The sequence below is a fragment of the Dromiciops gliroides genome, chromosome 6 (genome assembly GCF_019393635.1).
Source record: "Dromiciops gliroides isolate mDroGli1 chromosome 6, mDroGli1.pri, whole genome shotgun sequence".
Lineage (NCBI taxonomy): Eukaryota > Metazoa > Chordata > Mammalia > Microbiotheria > Microbiotheriidae > Dromiciops > Dromiciops gliroides.
The window spans coordinates 72,027,806-72,042,129 of record NC_057866.1 but is presented as its reverse complement, the minus strand read 5'-3'; the positions used below and the strand labels follow the sequence as shown (position 1 = coordinate 72,042,129).

The 14,324-nt window shown below is 38.5% G+C and overlaps 1 protein-coding gene across 2 annotated transcripts in view; it reads left to right on the top strand.

Annotated features, from left to right (window-relative positions):
• Window positions 1-14,324, top strand: part of LOC122732493 (cytosolic beta-glucosidase-like) — a 115,934-nt gene that overhangs the window by 32,722 nt on the left and 68,888 nt on the right. For both annotated transcript variants that reach the window (XM_043972665.1, XM_043972664.1), the window contains exons 3-4: window positions 2,583-3,388; window positions 4,665-4,788. In XM_043972665.1, the coding sequence (XP_043828600.1) occupies window positions 2,583-3,388; window positions 4,665-4,788 (930 nt within the window). The remainder of the gene's footprint in view (window positions 1-2,582; window positions 3,389-4,664; window positions 4,789-14,324) is intronic.

Below are 14,324 nucleotides of genomic sequence, written 5' to 3'. Positions count from 1 at the left end.
GACAAATGTTGAGGTTGGATTCTCTTGGTTTAATATTTTGTTCTCTTTTTCCCCACAATATTGTACAGATGGCTGGAAGTATTCATCCCACCCATCTCACTTCTACACCTGGCTTCTATGCTCCCTCCTATATGCCTGATGCCATGGACATCTGAATCCCATGCATCTGATTAAGTCTGACTCAGTTTCCTCTAATATGTTAAGTGCCATGGACATATATTCCATCCACCTATTTTAAGCCTGGCATACTGCATGGACAGTATATATTGCTCAAGTGTGGGAATGTTCATATCCCATCATTTCTCTGTTCTTTTATGGTAACCCCCATAATTATCTCAGGTGTCATGATAAATACAGTGTTGAATTTGGCCTTGACACCTGTTACCAATTATATTAGATTTTTTAATTTCTCATAATGGAATGAGGATAATTAGGCAGATGTTGCAAAAAGTGATGAAACAAAGATAAAAAATTATTTTTAATAATTAATATCGCAGCAATTGTCTTCTCAATTACCCTCCATAAGGGGGGGACTATAGTAATATTATAATTTTAAAGAATGGTTCAATTTTTGTTTTATTATATGTTTCATGTGTAACAACTAAGATTCTGAATTCCCTTAGACATGTTTTTGAGAACTTTCATTGTTGGATTTGATTATTGACAAAGCTATTTTAAAGTTGTGTTAAGCTCAATTTTGTAGGAAATTTCCTGGCTGATTACCAGTATCCACACATCAACCCCTGAAAGACTTCCATTCCACGACTACACCTAGAGGACATCTGAGAAAAGACTTTCAGAGACTTTAAATGAACAGTTTTGATTTGTTGTTTTTGTTGTGTTTTTTCTCTTTCTGTTATAATATACACCATCTGTAACATGTATTCTCTGCAGAGGCCCTCCCTTTGCAAGACTAATGTCAAAGCGTCGGTTCATGAGGACAAAAAAAATCGCTCCTCTGGACAAAACTTTCCTCTCTTCCTTTTCTATATTGTTGTTCACATATTATTAGTTAGCAATAGTTATCATATTGTTTTTACTGTTCCGTCAAGGAAACATTTTGTTTCTTGAGGAACAACAGGGGGGACTGTAATGATTGGAATGACGCCACCTGCTGGAGACTTACTGTAGAAGAGTTCTGCCCATGAAGCAAAGGTCTTTGAGGGCAAGACCAGGCTTCAGGAAGTGACGCGGACTAGTGGGAGGAGGAAGGAAGAGACTGGCGCTTGGTCTCACTCTCTTTCCTCTGGACTCTGGCGGAGAAGGGAGCTAGAAATGTGCTCTCCCTTTAATAGATAGGAATCTAGGCCTTTTTCTCTCTCTTTACCAAATTCTTATTCTCCTTAATAAATGCTTAAAAGTCTAACTCTTGCTAAAGCTTATAATTTATTGGCGACCACTCATTAGATATTTTAGACAGTTTAGCTAGAATTTTAGCCTTAACAAGCAGGACAGTAAAAGATGGGTAGGGAAATAGCAGGTGAACAAGGGTTAGAGGGTGTTCCAGGTAGAGGGAATGACTTTACCTTTTTAATATACCCAGCCAGGATTTAGAACTAGAATGGGTCTTGGGCACCCTCTATCTCATTTATCTCCATTTTATAGATAGGGAGATTTATTAAGTAAGTGATTTGCAAATCGATGGTTAAGTTCATGTAGACAATAAAGTAACAAGAACTTATCCTTCCATCTTCCATTTCTAAATCCATTATTTTTTTGCCCAAACCAAATTACCTCTCTGTCCTCCTTGTCTTCAGGAGATCATAAGCAGTTAGTAGGTACTAGTGAGTAGACTGGTTCAATTCAATTCAACAAACATTTGTTAGATACCTACTGTGTGCAAGGTGTTGTGCTGCATAATAGGGGTACAAAGACAAAAAATGAAAGTCCCTGCCCTCAAAAAGCTTATATTCTAGTGGTGGGTGGGAAACAAAACACAGCATATATTCAGATAAGTGTAACTCATAGCCCAGTGCCTCAAACTTTGGGCTTATGTGAAACAGCTCCTGATGGCTACTCCCAAAATAAAGGCAAGCTAGTTGGCATGGTAGATAGAATGACAGACTAGGAGTTAGGAGGACCTGAGTTCAAATCCAGGTTCAGACAATTACTAGCTATGTGACCTTGGGCAAGTCATTTAACCCTGTTTGCCTTGGTTTTCTCATGTATTAAATGAGCTGGAGAAGAACGTGGAAAACCACATTAGTATCTTTGCCAAGAAAACCCCAAATGAGGTCATCAAGAGTCTACAAGACTAAAAATGACTCAACACCCCACCTCAAATTCAAATATCACTTTCTTGAGCTCATTATACCCCCAACCTAAGTTTGCACTAAGAAATCTTCAGGTTGTAGCTTATGGCTAGGTTTCCACAAATGTTAGGAATTTATAAATATACTCAGGATAACAATGTTCATATCAGGTATAGAACTACCTTTATTCCATCCCACAGAGAATGCCTTTCTTTGAATTGAAATTGTCTTAAAATTCAACTTAGACATGTTTTAAATAATTTTTTTCCTATTCATTTTTAGTCTTTCAAAAATAATCACTATTTTTTTCTCCATCATTTTTGCTTCTAGGAATTGATTATTACAACAAGATGATAGATGACCTGTTAGCAAATGGTGTTATACCCATCATAACCCTGTATCACTTTGATCTGCCCCAACATTTAGAAGATCAAGGCGGCTGGAAAAGCGGAGCAATTGTTGAGGTTTTTGACGCGTATGCCCAGTTTTGTTTTGGCACTTTTGGAGATCGGGTCAAACTGTGGCTCACTATAAATGAGCCCAATACCCTTGCTCTGTTAGGTTATGAAGTAGGCATATTTGCTCCAGGTATCTCTAACTCTGGAACTGGAGCTTATCAGACGGCTCATAATATGATCAAAGCTCATGCCAAAGCCTGGCACAGTTATGATTCTTTGTTCAGGAAAAAGCAGAATGGTCAGGTATCCATAGCATTGTTCTCCCCCTGGATAGCACCAGCCAATCCTACATCTGTAGCCGACCAGGAAGCTGCAAAAAGGGTCATGGCCTTATCCCTAGATTTATTTGCAAAACCTATATTTATTGATGGTGATTATCCGGCTGTCCTGAAGTCCCACGTTGCTGCCATGAGTAAAAAGCAAGGTTATCCATCGTCAAGACTCCCTGAGTTCACAGAAGAAGAAAAGAGAATGATCAAAGGCTCTGCTGATTTTTTTGCTGTCCAATATTACACAGCTCGCTTAGCAAAGCACCAAGAGAATGCAGAGGGAGAACTGGATATTCTCAAGGATATAGATGTTAAGTTATTTATCGATCCATCCTGGCAGGTTTCACAACAGGGCTCTTGGGTCCGAGTGGTACCATGGGGTATTCGGAAAGTCTTGGAATACATTAAGGTAAATATGTACACATTTCTATTCATTTGCAAATATGTACCTACTCATACACATTTGTGTGATGTAGGTGATGGCTTGAGAGAAAATTGGGTAGAGAAGAACAAGAAGATTTTCTGACTATAGTCGGACAAAGAAAGCTAAAAGCCATGTAAAAGGAGGTCAGTGGGGACTGGGATCTTGAAAGCAAAGATCAAAAGATTAGATCTAATGTAAGAGTCAGTTAGGAATGACTGTAAGGTAGTGAGAAAAATAGTGATACTTAATTCAATCTTTTCAAATTTAATTCAACAAGAAGTCATTAAGTGCCTACTATGGGAAAGGCATTGCACCAAACAAAACTAGATCCCTTCCCTCAAGGAGCATAATTTCTAGTGACTCTACTTATCACCTAGCAGAAAAATTATTTTTGTTGTGAAGTGTAGCTTGATATAACATAAACACAGAAAACAAGGTTATGGGGCTAGAAGAAAGTTTTTGTACATGGTCTTTTCTTCCTGTGGGGGGAGGGTGTTGTGTATACCTATTTGGTGGCTAAATGGTAGGAGAGATAACTGAAAGTGTTTGCTTTGAGAAGGTAAACATATTCTTACAACCTATTGCTGAAAGAATCATAAGAAAATGTTGGGGGTGGTAGATTATATAAACTCCCCAAGGACAGGAACTCGTTCACTTTTGGCATCCACAATGCACAATTCAGTGCCTCACACATAGCAGGTAATTTTGCTTCTTGACTGATAGATAAGTGTGGAGTCAATCAGTTCAAATTTTATGGGCCAAATAGAAGCTTTCATAATCCACAGAGTTGTTGGAAATGACTTCAAGGATGCTATGACTGTGGGCTCCAAAAGTGATTTTAAGTATTGCAAGACTCAGACACTTTCATTTATACTGGATGGCACATACATAGCTGAAATTAACATTTCAACTTGTCAGTCATCAGGACCCCTACTGTGGGGTTACCGGGGATGCAGCTGCTGGCAGCACCAAGGGGTTAAGGAGTAGTTACAATAAGCAGATGCTGATGCAGGGAAGATATTTCAGTCTTCTCATTAAAGTAAGAGTCATTTCACTGTCTTCATGGATATTTGCACAATTTTGCTTTTCCATTGTTAGTCATAAAAGGTCAGCTCATGGAAAATTAAGTTAATAGGGTCAGTGCGATTTGATGAAAACTAGTTTGGGGGTTGTAGATAAGAGAAGATAGAGGGTAATGCACCTGATTTTATGAGCTTTTTTTACATCTGTTCAGAATAAAACTTCTGCTCTCTTGTTCTAGGATACGTATAATAACCCTGTAATTTACATCACCGAGAATGGGTTTCCCCAGGGTGACCCTGCTCCACTTGATGACACTCAACGCTGGGAGTATTTCAGACAGACGCTACAGGAACTGTACAAAGGTACCATTTGAAATGATGAAAGATCAATTGTGCAAACTTAATATAATTTTCCTATGTGCCTATTTGCATTTAGCAAAGACCAATGATTTTTGAAGCTGAAATTCATGTAAATCAGTATAAAGCAATGTGATTAGAAAGAAGTATTTAGGAAGAAGGAAGGTGAGTCCTTTTAGCTTGTCTTCAATCTCTTAGAATGGAATCAAATAGAAAAATGAACACCTGTTAAACTCATTTCATGAAATTGATCCCAAAGGTGGGAAGAGCATGGTACTTTATTCCCTGAAGATTATCATTTACCAACTCTCATATTTGTTTGCATATTTTAATAACCCACAAGACAAGAAATAGCCTGATAGATAATGAAAAGTTCCTTTTAATTAAATATTAGAGCAGTAAGCTTCAGAATGACAGAATCACCAATGAATATTTTTGTTTAAAGGAATGATCGGTTAACTCAGGAAGAAACAGTTCTTGCCATGTCAGGACTAGGCACTGTATTTCAAAATATTAATCTCTTCTGATGATTCATTTTCCCTGAATTCTCTTCATTGGTACGCAGAGGTGAAAATATTCTTATGTGGGCCTTTTCCCACTGCTCCCTATAGTTTATCCATTCATATTTATTCTGTAGGTTTTTGTAAGAGCTCAGTGGGTCACAAAGCATCAGGAGTTCAAAGTTGTAGAGGAAATGAAATGGCTTCCTAAGAATATTCATTGTCTAGCACTTAGCACAGTGTCTGGTACATAGAAGGTACTTAATAAATGCTCATTAACTAACTATCATTGACAAGGCTGGGAAAATTGTATTTCTTTGCCTCTAGTCTTGTGCCACTTTTGGTGTTAATCAGGAACAAATATTTTATTACTATATAAAGTTATTTAATCAGTAATATAAAGTCTCTCAAGTTTTCAATGCAAATAAAGGGGTTTGCTGAAGCACGAACTGGTCATATTTTAGTACAAAATAGTAACTCTGAAGGTAGGCATTAAAAATGAGTGATATTACAGGTGATGTGGGGACTAGGAATGTCTGTAGAAGTACAGGAGGCAAAGAACAGCTACTATTAAAAACCCACTAATTTCTTAAAGAGGAAGATGAGTATAGAAGATAGAATCCTAAACTTAGAGTCAGGAAGAACTGTATTCGAATCCTACCTCTGACACTTAAGTGTGACCCTTCATAAGTCGCTCTATGTATCTCAGACAACTCCCTAGGATTTATCTTTTAAGTCACAAATTGGTCATTTTCTATTCTGTTGGAAGGGATTTCTATATCAGGGGTCATTCCTACTGAGGCATCAGAGGAGGATGTTAGTGAAGGAATTTCCTCTTGTAGTATATAGGAAGCTCTCTCCTAGTCTTGGCCTAATCTCTGACTCAGGTAAGCAATAGCCTGGATGTGAGGGACTACCTTGTTCTGTGACCTTGGCTAAGTTGCACACATCCTGGTCTTGAGTTTCTTATCTGTGAAGCAGGGGCTGCACAGACTTGCTTCCTTCACAAAGCTCCCTTAAGGCACAGCTGATGATAATGATTGGCACGAATTCCATAAGTAAAAAGCACCAGGTGAACGATTAAAAATAATAACCAGCCAAATAAGACATTAGCAGGAGCACTGTAGGTGAGAGTCTAGCCAAAACCCAGGGAGTCAGATGGATGATGGTTCTGTGATTTCCGTGAACAAATTGTTCCCCCCATCATCACGTATAAAGATGGGCTCATAATGACACTAGAGTTGAATCAATGACGTTCTCCTGGAGGTCTTGTCTCTCTCATTAGAGAAAATTCCACAGCACTTAACAGAGCAGTAAAAAAGGAAGCTTATGTCTCCATTTCTTTTGGGGGAAAGGGGACAGAAAAGGAATAAAAAAATCCATTTTCTTTTTTTTTAAGGGAAAAGAAATCAGGTTTGAGATCAGGTTATGTTCTCTGTGTTACATAAGTATATTGAATAGTCTATGAGTGTCTAGACATAAAAAATTCACAAGTTTGAGGATAAATAGATCACCTTCAAGTTATTATCCTTGGCATCTGCACCTTCTTTCCAAATACAGCCTTGTCATTTTCCCCAATGTTTTCCCTGAGTCAGAGTGGGCATGGTGTTTTCCCAAGTATGTGTGGATCTCAGCATTTTGGTTTTACCCTCACGTAGGGGAAAAATATCTTTGATACACTGCAGACCTCAATAAATTTATGGCTTCATGAGGAAGCTCACTATGGATGTCATAATGTTGGCCCTGTGGCTATTTACAGTCGGAGTTCTGTAGAGAAGGGAGCAGCAATGCCCCTACTCCATTATTATTGTTGAAAGGGTTGCCAGGCTGGATAAAAAGTCAAAATGTTGGCAGTAGAAGCAATAATCTGGCAAGTGGATGCCTGGGATAGTTTTGTCATGTGAATATCTGGCCTCTTTTTGACAATAGTTGGCATTGCTAAATCTTTAAATTCCTTTTAAAAAGATCATAGTAATCTTAACTCTTTCTGAACTCTATACTGGCCCTTGTTTCTCTTGGGCACTTTATATCGATCTATTCACCATTATAAAGAAAAGGGGTTGTTGAAACCTGGCCAACATTTTTATTTTTTTATTTTTTGGTCACTAGAAAGTAGCACTTTTCCTGGGGTTGAAATTTCTTGGAAGATGATCTAGGTGCAAGGGGAGATTGAACAGATTAGGGAGAACCAGGTGGCTCCTCCACAGAGACTGATCTGCATTCACTTGGATATGTATCTTTAGAGAATAGGTGTAGATAACCTATTAGCACAAACTGCCTCCTTGCTATATCAAAGGGATTGTGTGTGTGTGTGGGGAGGGGGGAAGCACACCAGAAAAATAATCTGGAATTTCACTTCCCTATGCTTCTCTCCTCTGCCCCTTCCAATAATTTAACTTAACTGATTTAGGCATTTAGATGAATATATTAAGAATAGAGGGGATTCCTAAATATTCTGGGATAATATAGGATGATATTATAGCATAAAGGAGCACTTAAAGTTAGGACTTGGTGGAAATACTTAGGACTGAAAGTGACTAGAGAAAGACAGTGTGGTGAGGCTAAATGGGGGCATTAGTTTCAACAGTTAATTGGGCATGAATTTGGGCATGATTAGTAAGGCATGTTTACCATGAGAAGGACCCCTAACGCTTGTTGAAGGTTTCCTCCATGGAACCCTTAGACAAAAAACAAAAGTCAGATACAGAGTGTTTTGAATATTTCATAATGGGATGCCTTTTGTTATGATGCAATTATTCTACTACATCACCTTTCTGGGTTGAAATATGGGAATAATAGTAGGACTGACCTGGCAGGGCTGTTGTCTTATTTATCTGTGTATCCCCTAGCAGCACCTATCATAGTGTCTTGCACATAGTAGGTGTACAATACATGTCCATTGAATTGTATCGAAAATTTCTCATGGTCATCTGGTGTAGTAGATAGACTGCTGGACTTAGAGTCCCTAAGATATCTTGCCTTGAACTCTTACTATCCACTTATTTTCCTATGAAAAATGGTAAGTGATACTAACAGTACTCACCTCACTGGGTGGTTGAAAAGGGCAAAGGAGATAATGTATGCAAAGTACTTTGTGGACCTTGGAACACTCTACAAGGACCAGTTAAGCTTATCATCAAGGCAATCTTGTGTAGTACATAGGTGTCTATCTTTGAAGGCAGAAAAACCTGGGTTGGTGTTTTGCCTTTTTCACATACTTGCTTATGTGACCCTGGGAAAGTCATTTAAACTCCAGGCAATTCTCCTAAGACAGAGTAGGATGGAAGGTACTGACCTGCATTGGTAAATGGAGTTTCCTTACCTGGGAGCTCCCATACCAATGAAAATCACAAGTAAAAAAAAAAAAAGGAAAAAAAAAGAAAAAGAAAATCACAAACTCAGGTCCTATCATTAGTACTTCCCCCCCATCCTCTTCCTCCTCCTCCTCTTCCTCCTCCTCCTTCCCTCATTATATGTCATCAGGTAAATAACATCTATAAGAAATGTAAAATAAAGAGCTGGAAAGATTGTTTTCCTTCTCCCAATAATATCTTCCTCACGAAAGAAAAGCATGATTTTAGCAACTCTGTGTGCCAACCCAGCTTTCCAGTCCAGTGCCATGCCTGAGCTAGCACAGCAGTCTATGATTGCAGGGAAGGTTTGTTAATGACCAGCTTTGGACTTTTAATGACAAAACCCCACAGCAAGATGTCATTTGCCATTATTGAAGACTTCAGTGAGAGTGTTGAAGCTGATACCTTGTAACAAGAAGGTTGTAATCTTAGAGGCTGGATTCTCTACTATGACAAGATGCTGAGAAAAAAAAATTTATGCCCCTTTTGGTAGCACTCCTCCCCATGCATTCTGTGCCCCCCCATTCCCCATGCAAGAAGGGAAAGGAGAAATATGTTCATCTTCCCAAAACAGCATTTTCTGGCATTTACCTACCGATTCTGATTTTAGGTCTCAGACAAACTAGTGCGTTTAACTGGGCAAATTGTGTTAAGCAACTGTAACCTCTAAATGAGCATTAAAAACAAAGAAAATAACAACATCAAAAACAAACCTCCAATCTAAGAAAGGTCTCAGAGGTTAACACATTGAACATTCAAAAAACTGCAGCAATTCAAAATTGGTTGCAAATCCAGAATAGAAAGCAAAATGTCACGTAGAGGTGCCCTCCATGGCCCCAACTATGTATTTATTTAAGAAAATTTGAATATAGGTCTGTCTTGTGTATGTATTTATCATTCTACGTCTGTCTCTTCTATTCTATCCCCTCCTCCCCATCCCCAACATACACATTCCCTGAAAACCAATAAGTAGTAAATCTAGCCATGGTCTGAGTTTGACTGGGGCTGAATGATGAGTTTGCATTGCATAGTCCCCTTCTCTAGAAGTCAGTGTGGAGCAGTGGAAAAGGGTATTGGTTTTCGAGTTAAGAGGACCTGAGTTCCTCTGGTGTTTGCTGATTGTGTCCTTCAGCAAATCATTTGGGACTTTGAGTATTTGTTTCCTTTTCTATAAAACAAAGGGGTTGGAATAGATTGGTTTCTGAAGCTACTTCCATCTCAAGATGTATAATCCTATGATCCCACCTCAATTCCATGAGTAGCAAAGTTGGTGACAGAAAAGGAGAGAGAACAAAGACATTAAGTTTAAGTTTAAACTGTTGCTCAGTGAATCAGGCTGAGTGAGAGGTGGTCAGAGGAGATCAGGGAAGAAGGTATTGGGGTGAGATAATGATCCATTTGGTGGCAGAGTGGCAGAGGTTATTGAGACCTGTGTATTATTCATCAGTATAGAAAACTTCCAGTGTGGAAATCCTCTCTAGATGCTCATATGCAACTTAGGCGTCTTGAATATTTGTAGGTGCATTGACTTAAATGACACAGTATATGTCAGAGACATATCTAGGTCTTCCTAACATTAAACCTGATCTCTAACCACTATGCATGATGACTCTGGATAGATCCATGCTAGGTATCCCAATGAGTGACAGTATATACACATAAGTAGAGATCATAGTTACAGATGGTTTCAGAAAACAATTTAGCCAATTCATAGTTGAGAATTTCCATAGGTCCTATACTCATCACTGCTGTCTGGATTCACAAAAGCTACATTCAAAAATTTAGCTTTAAGAGATACTTAGGTATGGGATTATGGCTACTTTCTTGAGCCATCAATGTTTTATTTATGTAGCTTTTTCAAGCTCTGAGAATTCTTATTTCACCTCCTATTTACACTGACATAGAGTCCCAGAGAAGAGTTTAGAAGCTACTGTTCCCCTCTGGGGTCTAGGTGTATTCCTAAAGGGCAGTAGGGTTTTCCTTAACACCATCTGCGCAAGCCTCCATTCAGGCATGTTCTCCCTTATGTTTTGTTGTTGCGGTTCAGTCGTTTCAGTTGTGTATGACTCTTTGTGACCCCATTGGGGTTTTCTTGGTAAAGCTACTGGAGTGGTTTTGCCATGTCCTCCTCCAGATCATTTTACAGATGAGGAACCTGAGGCAGACAGAGTTAAGTGATTCACCACTGTCATACAGTAAGTATCTGAGGTCAGATTTGAACTCAGGAAGATGAGTTTTCCTGACTCCAGGTCTAGCACTCTAGCCACTGCACTACCTATCTGCTTTTGATACATTTCTAGTAATTAGTGCTCCAGAATCATTAACCAGTTACCATCAATTGACTTTTATGATTAATATTTTCTGAAGAAGCTATGGAAAGAACAAAAGTACCAATCATTCCCTTCAATACCCACTCTGGCCACTATCATCAGGATCTCTAGGGAGAATAGGCTTAAATTTAAGGCTCTTTCTCCATGGCATTTGCCCCACCAAGTTCACTTATTGAATGTGACAGAGCTGATGGATGAGTTGCTCTTCCTCCATTTGACTGCCTTCTCTCCACTTTTATGTTGGGTGAAGTCCCAGCACAGAGCCCTGGAGTTTACCTATGCACAAGGGGATAGACATGGATAATGATCTCTTTAAAGAGGTGAGAAAGGTAGGAGGAAAACCTTGAGAAAATAATGTCTTAGTTCTCACACACACACAAAAAAATCCTCTTTTTAGAAACTGAAGATCAAGAGGATTAAGTGACTTTCCCAAGGTCACCAAGAAACTAAATGGCCGAAACAGGACAAAGACCATGAAATTTGAAGTGCTGGATTTGGAGTCAGAGATCTGGCTTCAAATCCAGCTCTTTCTTCTACATAGTACACACTACCTGAGTGACTTTGGGTGAGTCTCTTTAGCTTTCTGTTTCAGTTTTCCAATTTTAAAAATGAAGGGTTTCGATTAGGTCCCTCCTAGTTCTAAATCTATACATTCTTATCTTAGCATATGAGAATGTTAAGGATGGAGGAGACATTTGTGGTAATTTATTTCAACCTTCTTATTTTACAGATAAGAAAATATAGGCAGTCTGGTGAAGACTACAAACACCTTCTCAGCATATTTTTAAATACCTAAATAAACATGTAGGATTATAAAGGAAGATAATTACAATAAAATACAATTATCAAACTATTAAAAACAAACTGAACAGAACCAGAAAACAAGTTTCACTGGTCCCAGGTTAAGAAGCTCTGGAAGAGGGGCAGCTAGGTGGCACAGTGGATAAGCACTGGCCCTGGATTCAGGAGGATTTGAGTTCAAATCCAGCCTCAGACACTTAACACTTACAAGCCGTGTGCCTGGGCAAGTCACTTAACCCCAATTGCCTCACCAAAAACAAAAAACAAAAAACAAACCCAAACCAAAAACCAAACCAAAAACAAAAAATCCCAAAAGAACCTCTGGAAGAGTTACTGAATGAGTATCCTTGAATCACAACACACCTTATTTATGATAAAACCAGGAGTTAGTTCTCTTTCCACTGTGCTTCAGTGCCTGTAAAAGCACATACCCCTGTGGAAAGAGACGAGTTTATTACCATTGTCTTTAGCTGTTCCTGCCTCTGTAAGGAAGCAAAGCTCCTAGCTTCCATGGATAGTCTTTTTTTTTTTTTTTTTTGTGGGGCAATGAGGGCCATGGATAGTCTTAAGCCAATTGTCTTTTCTAGGTACTTATTGGGCAGGGGCTTTGGAAGTTTGGACAGGGTTATTGCCAGGAATTAGAAGGAAAGAAAATATACCTTAAGATGGAGAGGAGAGGGTGAATACTAAAGCATAAGGGGGAAAGAAGTACAATTAGACAGAGGGATGACATAGTATTTGTGGTCTTGAACATTTTCATTTATTTCCAACATGGCAATTAGTTAGGAGACATTTGTCGTATTACAATGATATTCTTGGGCCAGGAGTTATGAGAGTCTGAAGGCATCAATTTTCCTTTTCTTAGAGGAAATATCTCCACAACAAAATACTAAGATATCCCCTTGGTATTGAACCTGATTTGACAAGGAGACCGAAATGTAAGAAGTGTAAGAAGTCTGAAAGTATTTTTTTTTTAATCTCAGGATGCAACTATTCATTGACCACAGATGTCAAGGATACAATTTTGTTAGAATTATTCACCATTTCCCAAGCTACAAAGTAAACTTTGAAGTATCAAAATTAATTAATAGAGGAATTAATTAACTAATTAATGGGGTTTAATTAATATGACTTGGCTAAATTGTTTTCTAAATCCATCTGTAAGTATGATCTCTACCTATGCATACACATTGTCACACATTTATATACCTAGCATGGATCTGTCCAGAGGCATTATGGCATAGTGGCCACAGTGTAGACAATATTGGACTTAGACCAGGATGTCTGGACTTCACATTCTTGCTTTGACACTAACTGTCTCAGTTTCTTCATCTGTAAAATGAGGGTATTGGATTAGATTGCCTCACTAAAAGATTCTTCCAGTTCTAATCGATAATCCTGTGATAAGCCCTTGGGGGGTTTCCTTGTCTTAAAACTGTCACTAGAAATGTGAACAACTTACCTACTTAGGTACAGAATTATGTTTATGCTCTTAAAAAAGAATTGTTGCCACAGATATATTGATTCCATTTCCAAATAGCTCCTAAGGTCAAGAAATAGTTAAGCATTTCCTCCTTTTCTGGAACACATTGAAAATGAATAGCACTCTTCATCTATGAAGCAAGTTATCACTTGAGTTCGTTGGGTCAAAAGGGTCACCTCAGACACAAGTTAAACAAAGTCACTAAAGATCGCATAAAATCTCTGACAGGAAATTTAATGCATCGAATCAGCTTCAAGTATTAGTGGTAAAATCCCCAGCCGAACAACTCTTGGCCAGTTACCATCATTGAGTAGTAAAATCACATTTCAAAACACAGTCAGATGAAGCACCGCCTAATCTATCAAGTTTTTAAGGCATTTAAATATGACCATCAAATACCTTTCTCTATAAAGTGTGTTCCTTAATTCTGTTAAACTGAGTAGTAATTTTAACTTTTCCCTTAAATGTGACTTTATCATTAACCTTTTGTTCGAGTTCTATCAGATAGAAGGACTCCTAGTCTATGGCAGTTCCAAAATTATACTCTTGTCAAAAGTCTGTACTGAGCCTTCTCTTCAGGAGGTTTGTAACTTGGTTGTTCTGTTGAGCATTTCTGCGAGTAGGGCATATTCCCCACAGGCCTCCATTTTTGTCATCCCATTTTCAGGTATCACTCCCCCAACACCCACTCCTTTTGCACATGAAGGATATATCAATCAGGGAAGGAAGCTAAAACCTGTCTCCACTAGAACAGAAAGTGATTTTTCAGATTTGTCACAAAAACTGGAAGTGGTCTGAGCAGAGAAGTGGTAGTTTCATCACTCTGAAAAGTGAAACACTAGCAAAGCATCCTATAACAGAGGCTGGGCCAGGGAAACCCTCTTGGGACCTAAGTTTGTTTTGTTTCTTAATAAAATTTACTCACATTGGAGATGTGGGATATTTATGGATTGCTCTTTATGGATTTCAACTCATTTCAATAAACATTTATTAAGCACTTATAAGAAGATTCAGGCTAAGTGCTGGGAACTACAAAAGCAGAAGTTAAAGACCCTGCCCTCAAGGAACTTATCTT